This window comes from Nelusetta ayraudi, unplaced genomic scaffold, assembly GCF_046127955.1.
Source record: "Nelusetta ayraudi isolate G7.1 ecotype Tasmania unplaced genomic scaffold, CSIRO-AGI_Nayr_v1 ptg000100l, whole genome shotgun sequence".
NCBI lineage: Eukaryota > Metazoa > Chordata > Actinopteri > Tetraodontiformes > Monacanthidae > Nelusetta > Nelusetta ayraudi.
Window position 1 is genome coordinate 105,005 of NW_027466150.1, and position 21,413 is coordinate 126,417.

A 21,413-nucleotide genomic window follows, 5' to 3' on the forward strand; every position below is an offset into this window, starting at 1 on the left:
ACGCCCAATGTCTGGATACCGCTGTTGTATTGGTAGGGCGCACAGTGCTCACAACCGCATTGGCTGTTGTGTGTATGTGCTCTTTCATAAAGGTCCCAAACTACACTGAGATTTGGAATATTTCGTGACAATCCAGAAGGAAGATGGCGACTGTCATTCATAATCCTCTGAAATCGTGAGTATTTTTTTTATTATCCATTTCAGTTTTTCCTTCACAATGAAACGTCATCGTACTCGGACCGCTCGCGAGCATGAGCACGGACATAAGCGCGCGTTTTCAATGAACACAATATTTTTCCAATCAAATTTACGGTGATGAATTTCAGTTCCTCTTCTTTTGCACATGTCGCTGAGTTCCTATAATTCAAAAACAATTTATTTACGGGGAATCGCGCCCGTGCACATTTTGCACGGATGTATCCGCGCGCTTCGCCGGGACAGAAAGTTGCCTTGGAGCACATTCTGCATCTGAAAACGCGTTTGACAGAAGTTTGCGCGCACGGCTCTTTGTCAGTGCCAGACGGGACAATTTGTATGAGCAATCATCGATGCAGCTTATGTTGTCGCGACTGTGGGCTTTTGTGTACGTCTGCTCCGTGCACGCTCACGCAGTCTACATTAGATGATATTTTTTTTTTTTTTTAATGGTGGCGAAGAGCATTAACCTCCTTTCTTGAATGCAGAGGAAAACCCCTCCGGTGTAATCCGGAATGAGGGGGGCAGTTTGTAGATTTGTTTTGGCGTTGGACGCGCACGCGCGTACGCACACACGCAAACACACAAACCATGCGTTGGGAATGCTTGCAGACATTTGCAAGAAAACTTAAAAGGAAGGACGTGAAACTATGAAACTACGTTAAGAAAAGCAAGGTTTTTTTTTTTGCATGAGGATAAATTATTCTTCATGCTTGTCCAATGATGCTGCTCCCTACGCTTATCTACCTTCATTTTTCTTGACGTTATTATCAGTGCCTTTTACTTTTGCATGCTCCTGTGTTTTCCATTCATTCGGCATTTTTTTTTTTTTTTTTTTTGCTGACTCTAAATAATATAAGGACTATAAAACAAATGAAAAATGGGGGGAGTCGTGTTGGCCTTATTTTACGGTTTGACGACATAACACCTCTCTGAAAAGAGGATCTCAGATGATGTGTTCTACGAAAACAGATTAGTCTGCAGAGAATGTGCATATTTCCTACTCCCTTTTTTTTTTTTTTTTTTTTCTGTTTTTGTTATTGTGTGCGTCCCTGCTATGGAGCAGCAGATTATAGCGGTGTCCCAGTATTCCCCTTGGGAACCATCTGCTGAGAGGTACATGTAAAGACAGACCCACAGCCTGATGCTGGTGGAGGGGAGGGGACCCCATCTGCCCTCCACATACATTCATACATTAGGCAGACCCCCACCTCCTTCACCTCCAATACTACAATACTCCAATGCTACTTTCACACTAGATTAAACACGAATCCACACCAACAAATGTGAGAGGAGGAAAAAAATCCACGTGAGTGTGGTTTTGCTCTTTTTCCTGACTCCCACTGTCGGGAACAATAGGGCCAGATTGTCATCTGTACTCAGGATGTGAATGGTAAATCATACACACTTAATATGAAAAGGGGGTGCTAATCCTGCCGCCTGGTGCCGGGGCTCTCGGTGATGAATTGCAGCCGCCATCAGCCGGCAGTAAATATGTCTCGGGCTGTTGAGGAGCATTCAGTGATGTTTTTTTGGCCGTGCGTGTTTCCCTGATGTGTTTAAGCGCTCCCCTCCTTTTTTTCCCCCTCCCCTGGGCGCCTGACGGAGCCGATGCGAGAAATAGTGCCGAAAACGGAGCGGTGAAACCGGTGCTGGTTATTATGGGTTGCTCTCTGTCTTCTACCTCCCTTCCCTCTCATTAACATTCAGCTTTTGGATTCCTTAATGAGCTCGCAAGCTCAGGTGGAGAGGAGTCTGTCTGCTGTCTTGTGTTTGCATAAGGATTTGTGTGTGTGTGTGTGTGTGTGTGTGCGTCCTTTGCGGGGGGGGGGGCTGTATTTTTTTTTTATTGTGGGCGTTTGTTGCACGTGCAGACCGTTGTTTAGCCACATTCACCCCTCCCCCAAAATGCGTGCGAGGGAAGCGAGGGAGTGAGTGATGGAGGTTGCAGCGGGGGGGGGGGGGGGGGGGGGGGAGTGGTGCTGTGTGTGTGTGTGTGTGTGTGTGTGGTGTGTGTATCGGGGGCGTGGGGGTTGGCGGGGGTCTGTCTGTCTGTCTGTCTGTCTGGCTGCATTTACTGCATACATTTATACTGCACCCTGAGCACAGGGCCGAACTCTGGCCTTTGTCTGTCCCAGCTGGAGGAATGAGAACATCCAGAGATGGTTTCCTTCAGGCGGAGGGGAGGCGACGAAACGGCCCCAGTGATTTGTGTTAGAAAGCTCAGTGCAGTGATCAATTCTTAACAATTTTGTGATTTATTTTTTAGTTTTTTGCTGTCCTGCTCATGAAAGTGACACATTTCTCCCTGCTTCGCCTCAGGGGAGAGTCTGGGGGAATTGCAACACAACGACTCTCCTCCGGAGACACACTTTATTTTTCGTTCCCTTTCCTGCAGCCATCCCCCGTTAAGTCGAAGCCTGTTTTCATTCTGTCCTGGTCTTCTGCCTCTGCTCTGTCACTGTGCCGGGCCTTCAGCTGCTGCTGCCCCAACGCCACCACCGACACCACCTGCAGCAGCAGAATGCCAATCGGCTGATTTTTCTTCCTTCTGTCTTGTGTATCACCCTCTTCCCCCTTTTCCTTGCTCTTCCTTCTTGTCCTCTCCCTCTGCGTGCACTTTGCGCCTCTCCCTCCGTGCGTCTGCGTGCAGGCATGGACGTGGGGTGCGCGTCCGTGCGCACACACATCAGACTGTTTGAGAAAAAATGAGTGTGACAGGGTCTGAAAGGGAACACGTGTGCCCTTGGACATACGAGACCCCTCCTTTTCCCTCCTATTCTGCCTCCTTGGCTCCACCCCCTCCTCCTCCTCCTCCTCCGCCTCCTCCTTTTCGACCCGTCGCCGCCAAGCCAACAAAGTGCCACAAAAGACGCCAATCAGGGCCAGCATGCTGTCGCCTCCAGCCTGAATTTTTTTTCTTCCCCTTTGAGGTCTCCTACCTATCGCCTGACAGAAATAGAGCTTCCCTTTTCCCTGCCGCCTTTTTGCTGCTGCGAGGTTAAACCCTTCTAATTCTCTGGCAACATTAGTTTTAATCATTTGCAGACTTTGCAGAAACTGAAAGCTTATTTAAAGAATGTTGAGCTTCTATTGTCCTCGTAGTCTGTACAGTTAAGCTACCGTATTTTTTTTTCATGACTATGTCATTTGAACTGCATTGTGCAGCTGAATAGAATCTGCATTCTAAGTGACCTCTCCCAGACAATAGACAATTTTATGGATATTTTAATATTGGTTGCCCCCCTTAAGAATACAGCACATGTTTTTGTTGAATATTTTATTATTCTAAACATGTTAAGACCTTTACTTTTTGTCCAGTGGAGCATTCTGGCATAATTAACAATAATACACATGCACCATGCATGTTTTAGAGAAACACAAGGGAAAAACATCATGGCATCGAAGCCCCTTCACTTTTTTTGTGCCAACGCCAACACAGACATCCTCTTTGTGCCGTATTGACGTTCACAATCGCGGCCGTGCGCACACAGCCAAACACGCATGCACACACACACACACACACACACACACACACACACACACACACACACACAAAGATTCCATCGGTATCCAGGAAGCTGTTGACCAAGAGGAATGTGTTTCCCCATCATGTAAAAGTCGGCTTACATAATCGCCATCACTGGGAGCAGCAGACGCGTAGCTGGCTAATGGGTTTAAAAAGGAGCACGGAGCAGTCTAATGATGTCTCGGGACACCAAACCCATATAGACAGATGGTCTTGCAGGCATATAACCCGCACGCACGCACACACTCGTGCACCCCGTGCACTCACCTCTCGGAATCAGTGCACAGCAGGAAAAAAAAAACCCAGTTATGTAAGAGCCCAGGAAGGAGCTCAGGGATATCATATAGAGTTTGTGTGATATCAAGCGGGACAGCGGAACATGTTGCAAGATGCCACGGTGTACAAAAGAAAGGAGGGGCGGAGGGCAAAATAGATGACAGGTGACGTACATGAAGGTAAAAACAGCGAGAGGGGAGACGTGGGAATGCAAGGTATGTGACGGGAAGTCTCCTGGATTTGTCCGAATCACGGCGGCCACTGGTTGGGTCATGCAGTAAAAACATGCGCGGCGCAAAGAAAAGGCCCGGCCGCATTCCTCCTCTCTGTAGGTCCTCCTGAACCACGCACGCACACAAAACCGCAGCGAGCCAATGCCGCGCGCATCCCGGGCCACACATCGAGCTGTGCATAAGCTGCGGCTCTGGATGCACAAACAGAGACGCCACAGAGGTTTCGCTGTGTGCGCGGATGGCCGGCCAGACCGCTGCATCGGTCGCTGCATCCAAAAGTCGCTGCTGGTATGCAGTGTTGTTGGGATTACTCAAGAAGAGTAATCCAACTACTGATTACTGATTACTTCTTAAAAAGTAATGTAACTACTTTGTTTCATAAGTAATCAATTACGAATTACTAATCACTGTTTTTTCTTTTCTTTTGCCTTCGCTTGCAAAATATTTTTGAAAAGTAACGGAATCGTTACTTGATAAAGTAATGATGATATAATTACCAGTTTTGCCAAAGTAATCCTGTTACATTACTCCGTTACTCAGAAAGTTGTTTAATTACTGTAGTGGATTACTTAGTAATAGATTACTCACCAACACTGCTGGTACGTGATGTTAACACAAAACCGCTCCTCAAACAAAACACCTAATTGTAGGAACAATTTTTTTCCAGCTGTGTTTTTGTGATTTTCGCAGATGGCAAGCTACACTTAGCGTAGGTACTTAAAGCAGTGGTAGAACTCCCCGACTGCAACTGAAGGAGTTTGAGAACTGGCTTGTTTTTGTCCCCTTTCAAACACGTGGAACGTCCAACAGAGCCTTAGTTTTAGTGGGTTCAAAACCACAGGGCTAAATAAAGTTGTTTTTTTTAATTATTATTATTAAATCACGCAATCATATGCCTTGCTGCTCTAGGCTGAGTCTTAGATGAAAAATAACAGTCTGAAAATGGGTATAGCATGGGACCTTTTCCTCAAACCTCCACTCTTTCATTGTTTATGATGACTTAACCTTTGCAAGGAAGTGAGTGTTGCAGATGAACCAAGCTGATATTCGGTCCTGGGTGGGCTAACACACCAGACTCCATTGCCGGGGCTTCATACAACATGAACCACTAGAGAATCCTGCAAAGATAGTAGTTTACCAAATTAACTGCCAGGCCAGTTATTCTCTTGTGTACTTTCATGAAACAATAAAAATACTCCATCATTCTGTCAGCCTTCTCGGAGCGTCTGAGACGGGAACATTCGCCTGCGCTCCACATGTTCTGCGGTTCCCATTTTCCACAATCATAAATCCAGCTCGGCAAAACCTGCCTTCTTCACTGAAACTCCTCCATCCATACGTCCAGTCCCTAAAGCCTCTCACTCTCTCCACCCTGTCCCCTTCCTCCTCTGTCCACCACCGCCACCCCGCCCCTTCCACCTTCAAACACTGCACATCTTTGTGTGTGTGCGTGTGTACGCGCACATGTTTCAGTGTGACCAGACTGCTGGTCTTTGTCCAGCTTGGCATTCTTTACATATCTGTGTTGAGAATCCACAGAGAGGCAGATGTGGTCTTATCTTGGATAGAGGCAAAAGACAATGTGTGAAAAACAGAGACGGGGGTACAGTGACACTGGACCTGGAGTGCAACTTTAGTAAACATGTTGCACCGTGCCAGCCCGGACCAAGCCAAAGAATGCTGCAAGTGTTTTTTTTTTTTTTTTTTTTTTTTAAATTTAAAGAGTTTTAATAGGCCGCCTCACAGCAAGAAGGTTGTGGCATCGATTCTGGGCCTGGGAACTTTCTGTGTGGAGTTTGCATGTTCTCCCTGTGTCTGCGTGGGTTCTCTCCGGGCTCTCCGCCTTCCTCCCACAGTCCAAAAACATGCATGTGAGGTCAATTGGTAACTCTAAATTGTCCGCAGGTGTGTATGTGAGTGCGGATTGTTGTTTGTCTTTGTTTGTCCCTATGTGGCCCTGCAATGAAGCGGCGACTTGTCCAGGGTGTCACCCTGCCTTCGCCCTATGAAAGCTGGGAGAGGCTCCAACAGACCCTGCAACCCTGAGCTCAGGAAGAAGGGTATCGAAAATGCATGGATGGATGGATGGATGGAGTTTAAACAGTCTTCAGCGGCCCAGCGTCCTTCCAAAATAAATAAATAAATGAACTATTGACGGGTCATTAGCAGGCAGTGCAGCAGCAACAAGCAAGTTCGTGCGCGGAAAGCAGAAAGCAGAAGGAGCTGCGAGGCCGGCCGATCAGGGAGAAAAAAAAATCCCTCTTGTGCGTTGTGAGGAATGAGATGCATCCGATCGCAGCTGCGCTCCGTCTCCTCCTGTCTTTACGTCTGGCCCCCCTCCCCCTCCTTTTCCCACCTTCTCTGACTGCTCTGTCTGTTCCCCAGGCTCGGCGACCAGTTCTACAGGGAGGCCATAGAGCACTGCCGCAGCTACAATGCCCGCCTGTGTGCCGAGCGCAGCGTCCGCATGCCCTTCCTGGATTCGCAGACCGGCGTGGCGCAGAACAACTGCTACATCTGGATGGAGAAGTGCCACCGGCAGCCAGGTCACTCATCTTCATTAGACTGTGTGCGCGCGGTGCAAAAGTGTTGTCTGCATTAGAAAGTTACAGTTGACTTTACAGAATAATGATGGTTCAGCAGGGTTAAATCAAGATGCGGCAGGTTGCAGCTGATCTGGGCTCAGCGTGACAGACTCCACTCTTTATCAAGACGTGTGTGAAATCCCGACAAAAACCATCCTGTGCTGCTGACGCGCCACATTGTGATTCTTCCAGAGTGCCATTTTTCCCCGGGAGTATTTTTAGAAACTCTGCATGGCGTCACCGCGACATTTGATGTGAAATACCAAACGTTGAAAGGCAATGCAGGAGGATTCTGTTTTGATTTGCACAGTTGGACGAACCACTCATCAAAACCGTCCTGCACTTTGGGAATGCTTCGCGCACATCTGGGTCGAAAAACGGAGCAAATCTGCTCCTCGCCGGACGCGGGACGCAAATAGGCTGCCCTGCATCTAGTATGCAAAGCCCTCTAGGCCACACCCTATACTTTGTGGCTGACCTAACTCACATTATTTGCATTTATTCTAGGTTGGTCCCTCCTCCCTCTTTATCTCCCTGAGGTTTTTTTTTTTTCTCTCTCTGGGCTAACGCAAAAACAAAACTTTGCTTGCTCGGGATTCCTCGTCTCTGATTGAGGGTGCAGTCAGCGTGCATGACAGAACGCAAATATCCAACTGTGCACATGAAATGAATGACACCATGAGGAACTGTCCTGTTATGATAGTGGCTGAATCACACACTCGGCATCACTATGAATACGCTGGATTACATTGTTTACTTATTATTGAATGATTTGATTCATTCACATTATTTTAGTCAATCTTAGATATGGTCAATAAGATCCAGGAAGCGCAAAAACAGCAGTGTGTGATTTATCGCATCCACGTTGAAAGAATCCCAGGATGTGAGGAGTGCATTTGCACTGAAGTCTAAAGCTGTGTGTGCTTCGTTGTTCAGGTAGCTCACATATTAAGTGTCAGGAAACTGATACTAGTTGACTTTAGATGTGTGTGTGTGGGGGGGGGGGGGGTGGGGCTGAGGGTGGGGGGGGGGGGGGATGTGTGTGTTTCTCTGCTCTTGTGTCCATTCATGTATTTAAACAGCCCGTCCGCCAAGGCCTGTTAAAGGTCCCCCATGCACCATTTATACACTTTTGATTTTTACGTGTCTGTGTGTGTGTATAGGCCAAGCTGCGGGACAGATGTACACCTACCCGGCTCGCTGCTGGAGAAAGAAGAGGCGGCTCCACCCGCCGCTGGACCCGCAGCTCCGCCTGTGCGAGCTGCGCCTAGGTAAGTGGGGTAGAAAAGAGAGAGAGAGAGCGGGAGCACTGACCCGCATTCAGACAATGAAAAAGGCCCCTTCCACTCCTTTTTGAAATGCACATTGTGGCCCCGTGCCGCCCGAAACCCGCCCACCGCCCTCCCCGTCACGTGTCACATGTAGCCGCGGAGCTCCGGGGCCTGTATGGTGGCATTAACGTTCCCTATCTGACCATCTGGCTCTGGTTAGGGCCGTCCTCCCTCTTGCCAGGTCTTCAGGTTCATTCTCTCCCCTTGAATCAATGTGTTCCCTCTCAGTTCTCTGGCACAGCACACACACACACACACACACACACACACACACACACACACACACAGCCAGCACAACACCCCCACATGACTCCTGCTCCCTAATGTGGGCCTCTATAATCATTTGTCCATAAGGCATTAGAATGTAAGTGAGTCTTATGAGGTGGAAGCGCTTTTCTTTGTGTGTGTGTGTGTGTGTGTGTGTGTGTGTGTGTGTGTGTGTGTGTGTGTGTGTGTGTGTGTGTGTGTGTGTGTGTGTGTGTGTGTGTGTGTGTGTGTGAGGGGATTTTTCTTTTCTTTTTTTTTTCTTTTCTTTTCTTTTTTTAAAGCATAGGAATGCCTCAGCAACCTGATAAGGAGGGAAATAAAGGCCCGTCTTTGTTTCGGCTTTGCCACTCTATTGTTTTGCCCCCACGTCACCGTCTTCCAGACGCAACGTAACACCGAGGAGCTTGTGCATAAAGGTCCATTCGAGGCATGTCTGTCGATTAAAAAAAAAAGACAGAGGGGACAGTATTTCAATACAAAACACAAACTTACACACTGGAGCGAAAGCAGAGGTGCGCGAGGGCGAAAGCCTTCCCCGTTTGGCACGGACACGTATCGTAACCCCGCCGAGGAATGCGAGCGTTCCTCTTTCAGGCTTTTGGAAAATGCTTTATGTTTATTTAATGCTTCCTGCGCAGAGGAGAGTTTTGGGGTCCGCGTTGTTTGAAGATACGCAGAGTCACTTTGGAGGCGGAGGGACTGATAATTCCCACCGTTCTGAAACCTTGTGTCGGTGGCTGCGCTTTGTTAAAAGAAGAAGTCCACCTGAGTGGCCTCCTGAAATATTGATGAAGCTTTAAAGAAAACTCATGTTTTGTGATGGACTTGCAAAACCTCTTTTAAATTTCAAGATGTGAAGTCAAGTCAAAGTTTATTTATGGAGCTTTAAGATTTAACACGACCTCGAACGAACAAAACACAACAATAAATAACAATAAACAATCAAACAACAAAGTAGTAAAGCAGTAAAGAGAGTATGTTGGTTCCATGTTTAATTGAGGCATTTGAGGGCTCGGAATGGGGCCTGTGCTGAAACAGTATCCTGAAGATTTTCATTGTGCGGTCTGAGCAAAGCCGGGTGGCATTTTGTGCATGAAAGGTCAGCGCGAATGCACATCTCAAATGTGAAATCCTTCATTTCTTTGTTTTTTTTCCACCCGGTTGCCAACGCCGCCTTCTTAGAAGCGGAGCTGGCTCCAAAACGCGATGCTGCCCCAGGAGAGGCCACAGCCCTGGAGGCCCTGCTGAGGGGGGACAGCCTGCTGGAGAAAAAGAACAGCCTGTGTAAGGAAGAGGAGACCCTGCTGGAAATACAGGTAATTCCGCCGACATCACACGCAGTGTTTTGTATTTCTGTGTGCGCACACGTTCTCTCCCCTTGCGCTCCGCAGAGGGTCCTGGAGGCGGAGGAGAACGGCGACGGCTTTCACGACGACGACGACTTTGAAATCGACACCCCGAAGAGGAAGAACAGGAACAGAGGCAAAGTGAGAGCGCCAGGGCCCGAGACATAAATTCCAACGATGCGCTGCTGCAAACATTGCAAATGCGCGTTGAAACATTCATGCAGCTGCGGTTTTAAAATGGCAGGCTATTGAGTTTGTTTTGGTTTTTTTTGTGTTTTTTTTTTCTTTTTTCTCCCTCTCAGAACAGAGGATCCAGTCGCAAGCGGACAGAAGCGGTAAACGCGGACGAGCAGGACAAACCTTACGTCTGTGACAGTAAGAGGAAATGCTTGAACTGTACTCCGTATTGCGTACTTCAAAACACAACAACGCGTATTATTACACGCTGCACCAAAATCTCTACATTGCAGTGTGGCCCCAGATGCGGCACTGCTGTTTCACACCCGCCGCAAGTGACCCACCTCTTCTTCTTCTACTGCCTTTATCAGTCAGTTGCCAACTGACAGTAAAGAGTGAAATCGATCAGGCATAAAGTGAACACAAATGAGATTCAGGAAAATAATATATACTGTATACATAAAAAAAAACAAACATATTTTGTACATCTTGTGCAACTGTGTAGAAAACTAGTACAGCACGGTTTATCTGGCGTTAGCTTGAGCTCAAGACAGGACAAAATTCCCAGTGTAAAATCTTAGATTCTGACTTCTTAATTCTGACTTCTTAAAGTACTTCAGTAATCCAAACAATCAAGCCACTTTGCCATTTCCAGTGAGCGGCCCCTGCTCTGCTGCAGCATGAACGGGTTCGCTGTTCATCCAGTCCTGACTAGCATGCTACCGATGTCCCCCTTTTTGCAGAATGTCCCCCTGTCCTCCTGGAATGGATTACCGTGGGGATGTTGAAAGAGACAAACCCGCTCGATCAAATGAATCTCATCCTCATTTTTTGTCTGTGTGTGTGTGTGTGTGTGCGTGTGTCTTGTTCTGTCTTTCCTTTATTATTATTATGTGTTGCTTTTGTGTCTTCTCTGTTCCAGATAGATACAAACAAAAGCATAACTCAAAAAAGGCTGAAGAAGGTATCTGAAACTGTCACCGTCTTGTCTTTCTAGAGGCTTGGCGTGTCTTGCGGGATTGGCATTCTTCTTTTTTCCTCTCTCTCTTTATCCGTGTACAGTAGGCTAGTCTGCCGATGGCTAACGCTTTAAATGCTTCATGCTAATAGAGGCCGCAGCTTCTGGATTCAGTGCTAGCTTTGCATGACACGCGTCGCTAAAATGCCATGTTGCTTGCTTTCTGCAAAGCATGTGCCAAGTGATGCTTTAGCAGCAGCTAGTGTCGCACTGGGAGATGCATGCTTCCTGTGTCCCTTGCTGGCTGTGTTGTGGTCTGCTGATGTAGCCATTGTAGAGGTATTTCCCTCATACGTTTCCTCCGGGTTACTTTAGCCAGTGGGATGGGGTTAGCGATGAGCTCACTCAAATGTCCGCAGAGTTGACAAAACTTCCTCCTTCGACTTCTAGAATGGCTACAACTTAAAAAACAAAATCAATCAAAACGGAACGGAGCAAGAGCTCCAAAGGCTACAACAAGTTAGATGTTATATTGATTGTCAGTATGAAAAATGTGTGACCTGCGTGGTTTTGTTAGATCCTAGTGTAGTGTTTATTTCTTCACTCTTGCTTGTAAAGAAATAAACATCAAGTTATCAAATTATACGGAAAAATCACTTCTTTTATACAAGTATTTTGTCCTAATTACATGTCTTTAAACATTAATCAATCCAGTTAGTGAGTTTGTGTGTCTTCTAACACTTTTTAAATGCCACATAGGTTTGACACAGTTGCTTGAATGTGTTTAAGCAGTATGCTTTTTATCACCCAAATTAATTTTATGAGTTGGATACTTTGGTCGTTATAATCAAAAGCTGTGTTGTTTGTTTTCTTTAAATCTTCATAGATAACATTGAATTTAAAGTTTGTATGTTTCCATAGAATCACACATTTTGAAAGTGGGATTCAATTTTATTTTCATCCTGCCGTCTTGATTTTGCGCATCCCTGTACGTCTTTCTAACAGTAGGGCGATGTTGTAATTGTAGTCTGTGGCAAACGCTACAAGAACCGACCCGGCCTGAGCTACCACTACACACACACCCACCTGGCGGATGAGGAGGGTGAGGAGGAGAAGGAGACGGACGCTCCCCCGTCTCCTCCCCACCTCCCAGACAACCACAAACGTGAGACCCTGTAGAATTAAAACTGTGATTAAAAATTAAAAAAAAAGGGGGGGGGGAAAGCGCCTCAGTCACATGGATGTGTCATTGCTCCCACCAGCAGCTCAGAAGGGCCCCGATGGTGTCATCATCCCCAACGACTACTGCGACTTCTGCCTGGGAGACCAGGACGCCAACAGGAAGACGGGCCAAGCCGAAGAGTTGGTGTCCTGCTCCGACTGCGGACGCTCTGGTGAGTCTCTGCAGCACTTTGCTACATATAATATGCAATATCACTAATGTGCCTCCTGCCAGTCAGTGAACCCTGCCACCCAACCCAGAAATGAGAAAAGTTGACCTTTCACTTTACATGTGTATGCTAAACGCTAACACAACGTGTTGTTTTCTTGAGAGTTTTTTGTACAATCAACCGTATGATGCTGCGGCACTGGAGAAAATAATGATTTCAAAATATAACATGGGACCTTTTGCCAGGCTAATCTGTCCAACAGCGGTGTTGATCTTCTGGTCTCTGCGCACAAAACAAGCTCTTAAATTCGAAACACGTTTCTCTCTTATTCCCCAGTCTGGCTTTGATTTCTATTTATTTACGCATAAAACATCATTTATGTTTGCCTGTGGTTATTTTTTTTTTGTCCACAACCTTTTTTTCTGTCTTCTTTCTCTCTTCCTTACATTCCTTCCTTTCTGACGAGTCCAAAATCTGATGCAGTTTTTAACTACCTATGCATAATTTAGCATTTTAAGCACTATCTTTTGTGGGAATAAAGAGCAGCATTCATAATTCAAAGTTTCAAAGTCACTTTTTTTTCCCCCTCCGAGTCAACCTGAGGATGACCTTGGTGAACGATGACGTTTATCTGACATTTTCAACATGCAGCGACTTGTTAGTGGGTTGTCAATGAGCCATGCAACAACTGTCAAAATTTAAAGCCGACGCATGAAAATCTTGGGCGGCCAAACTGGTGTTTTCTGCCACCTGCTTCCATTCTGCATGCTTCTCCATGTCACTCTCCTCCATCAGCCAGGACGTCCAACTTTTTGTTGCTCATTTTTCATACATTTTTTTTTCCAGCTGCGTCCTTGTTCTCTCTCTTTTTTTTTTTTTTTATAAAACGCTGCCCAGCAGTGAAAAAACGCTGTGGAAAACCGCTGATTCGATCAGCTCATCATGCAGTAATGGAGCAAACTCTGAGAGAGCTCTGAGAGAGTGTGTGGCCTTGTCTGTGTTGTTTTCATGGTAGCCGGAAGAGGAGGAATGAAGAAGGATGGGAGGAAGCCGAGCGCTCTGGAGGAATTGTTCGGCAGCGCGTCGGACAGCGAGGCCTCCACGTTTTACGGCTTCGAAGACGCCGAGGCAGAAGATGTTTTGTTTTCGGACGCTGATGAGGATCCGTAGCTCATGCTGGGAAATCTCTTGGCAGTAAAAAAATAACGATTAGAAATGATGATAAAAACAATTTCCTTGAAAGGAAACGAAAGATATTGCAGGTGCAAACTTGGACGACCGCGGCTCCCCTGTAACTGCAGCAATCTTCAGCGTTTTTATGGACTTTCTGAAAACATTTACCTCTTTTTTTTTGACATTCTGTCTCCGCTGGATGCATCTCAATCTTTTTGCACCACAATTGTTGGTATTTCACGCTCATTAGGTAGTTAGATTTGCCTCTTTTTTTTTACATATTTATATCAAAGATAGCAACTCTATGGCTGAGTCCTGATTAATTCCGGACACAGAAGCTATGAAGAAGACCTTCAAGCGGAAGAAAAAGGAATAACTTAGACGTAGAAATGCTAAATGCGGCAGTGATGATGAACAAGGACTCTTAGCTCCTACCCCCTCGGCTAGGACAGGAGGACAGGTAGCCGTGAGGTAAGAGCCAATCAGCACTCTGCTGCTCCTCTCTGTCTTTCACCACAAGACCCTGCCGGTAATCAGAGGATCTTCTTCCTTCTACTTCTTCTTCCCGCTGCTCCTAAGTGGCAGCCGTTTAAACAGATCGGCCAAATTCACCACCGACCAAACGCTCAGAGTCTCAGTCTTTTGTCTCAACCTGCATCTCCCTGATTAGGGTTCTTTCATGGCTCATTGATACCCCAGCGATACAAGTGCGATGCATAACGTGGCACCTGGCACGAGGTGCCAAGGGTGCAGTGAAGCCACAAAGAAAGAAACGTTGCAGTCGTTGCTGCTGCATTGAAAATGAAGTATTAAGAAATGAAAACCTCTGTGGTATCCTTCACACGCCCTACTGCTTGTGTCCACTTGTCTTTTGTGGCACCGTGGCTCTCTAATGCAACATTTCACTCTGCTTTAAGCATCACCTGCATTGCGGCTTTATTGTCCCATACACTGACACACTTGGCACTTGCAATTGTCGGAGAGACCTGAAGATCTTGCATATGAAAGTGAGGAATAATTTTACGTTGTTGAACCAGAGCAAATTCCCAGGCCTGGTTTAAGAAAAGCAAAACAACAAAGTCGTGTTACAATTTGTATTTAATTAACAGCACAAAGAAGATACTTTAGTTCTGTTGGGTTGATCTAAAGCTGGAATTTCACCACTGTGTTGACGGAGGTTTTGTGACATTTTCTTATCTTTCCTTTTGGAAATTCTACCTGGTTCCAACACAGTGGAAGCCACCAACAGTCTTTTAATGGCACCATATAGCGCCATGAGAATTATACGGTTATGTTGTTGAAACAACTGCGGGAGCTTTTGTATATAATATTGTCCACTCTTCCGTCCGTCCCTCCGTCCCTCCTTCACTGCGTCTCTTCCGCTCTGCAGGTCACCCCACGTGTCTGCAGTTCACCGACAACATGATGCAGGCGGTGAGGACGTACCAGTGGCAGTGTATAGAGTGCAAGTCGTGCAGCGTCTGCGGCACCTCGGAGAACGACGTACGTGTGGCGTTCCTCTTGACTTTTTTTTCTTTTAAGCACACCTGCGTGCAGAGTGAGTCAGTACCATCTCAGAGGAGTCTGCATGTCCCAAAAAGAAAAGCTTCGGACTAATTTAAAACAAAGAAGGATTTTGTTTTTAAAAATGACGGCCCAGGATGAGTCTCTGTGACGGACGAGACCCTAAACTCTGTGCTTTTTACCTCTCAGGACCAGCTGCTCTTCTGCGACGACTGCGACCGAGGATACCACATGTACTGCCTGAAGCCGCCGATGACCCAGCCTCCAGAAGGTACGGCGGCCTCGCCTCCCCCCCCCCCCCCCCCCCCCCGCTGCATGTCTCACCCTGTGTGTTTTGGGGAAGAAAGTGTTTTCAGCCGCTCTCTACCACCGCCGTCTGTCTGCAGGGAGCTGGAGCTGCCACCTGTGTCTGGACCTGCTGAAAGACAAAGCCTCCGCTTACGGAGAAGCGTAACCCGCGCTGGCTGTGTCTCTTCAAGACTCGCACTCACTTTATTCATACATGAGGAAGAACAAAAAGGAGAAGAAGAAAATCTCTCTCTTTCATCTGTCATTCTCTCTGCTTCTCTCTCTGTTTCTCTTTCTCTCTCTCTCTCTCTCTCTCTCCCTCTCTCTCTCTCTCTCTCTCTCACACACACACACAGTTTTCTTCCAGTCATATGCAATGCCAAGTCTGCAGTGTTCAGTCGTCTCTACCTCGTCACCCCCACAGGCGGCAAGAAGCCAAAGCAACAAAATTTTAAAGGCCAATACTGTTAGTGTGAAATACACATTTGTTTTTGGATTTTTTTGAAACCAAGTTTTTTAAGATTTTTAGATGTTTTACCACCCGATTTATTGGGCTTTCACTCTCTCCTCCCGCTTTCCCGAGCGCCACAGGGGTGAAGTGTGATTGGTCCGGAGCCTCTGTATCACAGTTGTTTGAATTCCTCCTGCGGGGCCAACGTCCTCCCTCGTGTTTAGACTCTGCAGTGACATTATTTTATATCTGGACAGACTCAACATCAGTTATGGCATCATTCAGGGTGTTTGTGAAAGTTATATGCAGTGCCGAGAGGAAGTGGAGGCAATAAAACAGCCTCGGCTATCGTTCCTGTCAGAGCTCGCCGACATTTTTTATGGCCGTCTGTTTCTTGTATCTTTGCTGTTACCAGGATACTGCGATGCTCAATTTAACAGTGTGTCAAAAAAAAAGAAAGAGAAAAAAGAATATAGTCAGTCTTTTCATTAAGTAAATCACTTTGTTTTGTTTTGGGCAATTTGTTGTTTTAACTGAGATTATTTTATTTCACACTTTAAAGATCCCACATTTCATTCGTTTTCAGATTCTGTACTGTAGTGACGCATCGGTGCATGAAAACATCTACAAATATCCAGAAGATGTCACATTTAAAACCCTCTATTTACAGCCTTTAACAAAAATGTAGAAGACGGGCTTTTCTCATGTCTGGGGAGTTCACTGTCTGGGTGGAGACGTATTGTTTAATAGAGGACTTTTGTAAAATAGTTACACGGAGTGGGACCTTTGTACAATGATCCGCCATTGCACTTTTATTTGATGTAAAGGAGGAACGAAAGGCTGCACCTGATTTAAGTTGGACAAAATAAATCATGTCTCATGGCAATTTTTTTTTTATTATTATTATTTTTTTTTTTTACAAAATCTCATTTTGTGAAAGCTCCAACTAGCGGACATTTGCCATGTGTGATTCAAAAAGTTCTGTTCAAGCTGAACATCTGCTTCGTTTTATTTCGTCACCTGCTGTCTCTCACCTCTCGATATTTCACCATTTCCCTGCAACACATCTGTGCTCCTCTAGGTGGCCCCACCCTGCAAAGGGTGTCACACATATACAGTTAAATGGAATGACATGCGAATAAGGAGGAAGTTCTGGTGGGTTCTTCTGTTTAAATGGATCCGTGAGATCAAAAGTGAGAGAGAGAGAGAGAAAAAAAAAAACTTTAGCCATTTTTAAGAAAGTGTCCATCGCGCATTAAGCTGTCATTGCTATGATACCACAAACCTCATTTGTCTTGTTTTCGTTTGTGTTTCAAAGACAATCATGAGTTAGTTTAGACACAGTACATATTGTTCATAATATAGAGCGGAGTCGTGAAAATGATGATGATGATGATGATGATGATGATGATGATGATGATGCTCTGTGTTTTCCATTTACGGGATCTCATCTTTATCGCTGCCACGATCAACAAAATAATTGTGTGTTGTATATTGTTGGATGGTCTGTTTTTGTGTTGGATTAAAGACTTTTTAAAGATTTTTCCTCAAGTAGCTTTTCAGTTTGTTTATTATTATTATTTTTTTTTAGGTTTGTCGGTCTGGCAATAGTATTAGGCACACAGTACTACAACTATATATGACACTGGCCAAAATAGCTGTGTCTGTTATTGAAAATCCTTTATCAAGACTGTTTTAATGTCATCATCTCAAGTCTGCACAACATTTACCAAAATACCAGTAATTTTCGATATTTATGAGCATGGTTATTAGTAAGACCAAACGGCGTTCTTTCTGGGTACATTAATTACCACAAGGGGGCACTATAGTCCTAATCTTTTTTAATTTATTTTTTAATATTTGCATTTCGGCAGCAAGGTCTTTTGAGGACTTCAAAAACAAGCCAGAGGTCAGATGAGGATTTATTGATTTTTTGTCATTTCAGACATGTTCACAGAGAAAAAAGTGCAATTAAAACAAAGAAAGAAAACAAGGAAAAAAACAGATTCATTAAATGAGCAAACCTAAAATCACACAACGTCACCCAGAGAATGGAGTTGCAATTGTGTTGCTGTTGTCTCTTTTGCTTGTGGAATCTCAGATATTCAAGTAACACCACGACACCCCTCCATGCCCCCACCCACCAACACACACCCTCCTTTCCCCTCTTCTTCTTCACCGCTCAGCAGCTACTGCGGATTTCACCAACAAGGGACAAGAAGGTCTGGGTGGCAAAGCGTGGGTTCAGCATGAGCTCGTTCAGCATTGCACGGCCCTTCTCCCTGGTGGTCACCGAGCACATGGCGCTTTTCCACATGCCCACCACGGTGCCGACTGCAGGAAAGAAAAGATGGTCAGGCTTACTGCTGTGATCGAGGGGTTACCATTGTGCAGCCGGTGTGTGTATGTGTGCGTCAGCCTTTACACAGCATATCGTTGATTGATTTCATCCAACCGAAGGTCTTCAGCGTATGGTTCTCGTCGTCGGACAGGTCGGCGATGGGAAGGGTGTCGGTTTCCTGCATGAATAGACACATCACAGTCGTGACTGTTAGGATTCAGAGGTTGCGAGCAAGTCGCGCTGGGCGCGCTTTTCGGGTACGTGCCTGCAAAATGCGACTTGGCAGAGGCGTGATGAATGGAACGGAGTTGGCCATGCTAGACTGGAAGTGGGCGGCGGCGACGTATTCGGCCGAGTTCATCCAGCTGTTGGCGAAGGCCACCTCCTTGGAGGAGTAGTGGCTCTGCCTGCAGAGGGGGAAACACAGGAGAGGTCAATGGTTGAGGGGGGACAGGGCGAAAGGGAGCGCATTGAAGAGTGGAGAGACACAGTTTGTTTGTACGTCGTCGGGGAACAGCCAGGAAGTGCTCAGTTTGGCTCAACGCACGGTTAGGTGGGATTCAGGAAGTGAGCTGCGCCATGAGTCCCACTACAATGTGAAACGATACTTTCAATACCACCTCGTAGTACTTGGCTGTGCACTGTAGCTTCGCTGCAAGACGGACAGTTTCAACTTGATGTTTCATCTTTGAGAGAGTAAGATTTGTGATTTGTTTTGCATTGCTTAGTCAAATTATTAATATATTTTAGTTTGAGACAAACTGGGATCGGCTGCAGCTCCTCCCCACGACCCCGAGTACAGCACTGACAGTGACTGATAATCCAACGTGATGACGAAATGGACGGACATTGTGCTTGCTTCAATAACAAAAGCCTCTAATTCAGTAAAACAAACCGCAACGGCGCTAAAGCACACCAGTGAAAATTTCACAGTTGCAGTTTTGCACTTTGCACCAAAGCTCCAAGTCAATTATCCCTGCACAACCTAAGCGCATGCTGACTTATCAATGCCGCCGTTTTGCTTACTTGTTGATGCACACAGCTGAGGCGTGAGTCACGGCCGTCAGGGCCTCCCAGTAAAGACCCAAGATTGCGTCTTTTTTCTCGTTGTCAGGGAGAGGAGACAACATCGCAGCCGTCAGGCCCTTTTAAAACACACACGCACACACATGCACATGTCAAATATTAAGACCATACACCGGGTTTTTCTTTCTTTTTTTTTGTCGCGAGAAACAGAAGGACCATAACCATCGGCCAGTCAGACCTGGTAGAAAGTGTCCCACTTGTTCATGGCGTCGGGGAAGCGAGTTGCACAGTCAGCGTAGGTGGTGCAGAAGTCCTCGCCCTCAGGCACCTGCATCTGGACCTACAAACATCAGCATATGCTAATGAGTTTCTTTGTTTCTTTTTGCTTTTTTTGTTATGCCAAGGACTAAAAAGTTGAATGGATGGATGGTTGATTTCAATTAGGTACATCCCTGTATTTTCATCCAATTTAATCCAACACTGCGATCAACTTTGAGTGTCTACATTATCAAACTGAAAAATTTTGAAACCACTTAAAAAGTTGGTTTTGGGCTTTCAACTGCTCCCTTTTGAAAAAAAAAAAAAAATCTAAGAAATCTTCGAGAGTGGTTGTGGATGTTTTTTCTCTTATTTCCAACTCTTTAATTTTAAAAGCACCTGAACATCTGCTCCCAGGAAACCCTCTTTGGCAGCAGACAGGAAAGGCAGAGAACTTGGGAAGTAGTTAATACCTGCAGTGAGTTTGGGAGAAGAAACAAACAATAATTTTGAATGCAGTGTTTTTTTTTTGTGTGTCTTTTTGAAGTGTCTTTAGTGCTTTAGTTGTACTTACAGCCCCACCAGCTCTGAGTGGATATACACATAGGATCTGCTGTCTGCTGGCCGCAGGTTGTGGCTCCAGTTGGGTCGACGAAACGTCCTGGAGAATTCACATATTGCACTTGTTACCGTCACAGAATTCAAACCATCGGAGAATTGACAAATCATTGAACGCTCGTTTCCGTTGGGTAATTTTTTTTCCCCACGACTCACCAGACGTCAGCATCCATGCAAGCTGCAGTGGCAGTCCCCACAAAGGGCTGTCCGTGGCATTGGTCCCCATGGAGCTCATGTAGGGGTCAGTGGCAGCGATCAACAGCCGCAACATGCTCAGACGGTGAAGGTAGTTCCAGGGGTTGGGAGTCACCACGCCGTTCTGGTTTGGCAGGTCTGTCAGTTGGCTGGCGGTTTGAGCCCACAGGATGGGCGCGCCGTCTTCCAAGATGACGCCGCAGATGCCGAGAGAGGCCGCGCAGGCCAGCAGGAGGCCGAGGATCAATGAACGCTGCATGACTGCGGAGGGACGGAGTCGAGAATTACGATTCTTGACTAAAGGTTCGACATGCAGGCATGAAGCTTTATAAGGCTCCCGAACACGTGTGCAGATTGATCTCCAAATATTTGTCTTTGTACTCTAGGCCATGTGATTAGGGCCATTCGATAAACTTTGACGATAACAAAATGAGTTCAAATGATATAAGTTTATGTACATTCAAACGCTGACCAAGACACACAGAGACAAAGGGCATGTGTGATGGTGAAAGTCGGTTGATCTCGTCTCTTATCACTCACCTGATTTGTTTTTCCAGTCAAGGTCAAAGGCTAACAAGGACACAAGGCAAGGATTGGATCCGTTTTGCAATTTCGGCAAATCGGAAAAAATTGACTTTTCCAGACATTCATAAACAGGCTCCAGATTTTTATTTCATTTTATGTACAACAACCCATCCGATAAGCAAGAAAAGAGATGCATATCTGAAAGACTCACCTAACAGATGTTTCAGGGTAAAAAGGAAAGGGAACAAAAAAAACAGGAAGTGAAGTTTGTGGTTAACCTGACTGAATCTTCACAAACGTCTGCCGCATTTTAGAGTTCACAAGAGACGACTAAGTAATGCAAGACCAAGGTTTTTAGATAGTTCACGACTCAATACATCAGTCCTGGACCGTTCAACTTAATTGTCAACTGCACTTCCAAAGAAAAGAAATATATCTCAAAGAATAGAGACAGTGGAAGAGAAAGGAGATACCTACGTTTATGTTTCCAGGTCAGTTGGTGTCGCTCTGTTGATTTTTACCTCAATATTCTTTTCTAGCAGGTGGTACAACTAACCACACATTACATAACTCCCAGTTATTGTGATGGTAGATAAGAGATGTTAAATGCCACTTCTATGACATTTTTTGTTTGGAAGTGAAATTTCACTCTGCTACATTTCTTTTTAAACCGAAGCTTTAAATTGATTGATGTTTAAAAACGACATTTTGTCTTTTATATTTTCC

The 21,413-nt window shown here is 45.8% G+C and overlaps 2 protein-coding genes across 12 annotated transcripts; one reads left to right on the forward strand and one right to left on the reverse strand.

Moving 5' to 3' along the window:
• Window positions 1–3: 3 nt before the first annotated feature.
• dpf3 (double PHD fingers 3) lies at window positions 4–16,929 on the forward strand. 9 transcript variants are annotated; one of them, XM_076048352.1, is made up of 12 exons: window positions 4–175; window positions 6,619–6,779; window positions 7,982–8,089; window positions 9,599–9,732; window positions 9,808–9,903; window positions 10,065–10,137; window positions 10,862–10,903; window positions 11,925–12,062; window positions 12,160–12,291; window positions 14,852–14,964; window positions 15,175–15,256; window positions 15,372–16,929. In XM_076048352.1, exons 1-12 carry the CDS (start codon window positions 144–146, stop codon window positions 15,437–15,439), a joined length of 1,179 nt encoding a protein of 392 aa, XP_075904467.1. In that variant the 5' UTR covers window positions 4–143; the 3' UTR covers window positions 15,440–16,929. The 9 variants fall into 9 exon arrangements, with proteins under 9 accessions (XP_075904467.1, XP_075904469.1, XP_075904472.1 ...); XM_076048353.1 differs by having other exon boundaries at window positions 35–175; window positions 12,163–12,291; XM_076048354.1 differs by lacking the exon at window positions 10,862–10,903 and having other exon boundaries at window positions 5–175.
• Window positions 16,930–17,634: 705 nt separating this feature from the next.
• LOC142902972 (protein LEG1 homolog) lies at window positions 17,635–21,354 on the reverse strand. 3 transcript variants are annotated; one of them, XM_076048334.1, is made up of 8 exons: window positions 20,124–20,531; window positions 19,924–20,010; window positions 19,749–19,822; window positions 19,330–19,431; window positions 19,092–19,210; window positions 18,331–18,472; window positions 18,150–18,243; window positions 17,635–18,058 (listed from the first exon to the last, which is right to left on the reverse strand). In XM_076048334.1, exons 1-8 carry the CDS (start codon window positions 20,419–20,421, stop codon window positions 17,907–17,909), a joined length of 1,068 nt encoding a protein of 355 aa, XP_075904449.1. In that variant the 5' UTR covers window positions 20,422–20,531; the 3' UTR covers window positions 17,635–17,906. The 3 variants fall into 3 exon arrangements, 1 of the variants encoding a protein (XP_075904449.1); XR_012929162.1 differs by adding an exon at window positions 21,165–21,354 and having other exon boundaries at window positions 17,919–18,058; window positions 18,150–18,472; window positions 20,124–20,423; XR_012929161.1 differs by adding an exon at window positions 20,899–21,137 and having other exon boundaries at window positions 17,919–18,058; window positions 18,150–18,472; window positions 20,124–20,423.
• Between the last annotated feature and the right edge of the window lie 59 nt (window positions 21,355–21,413).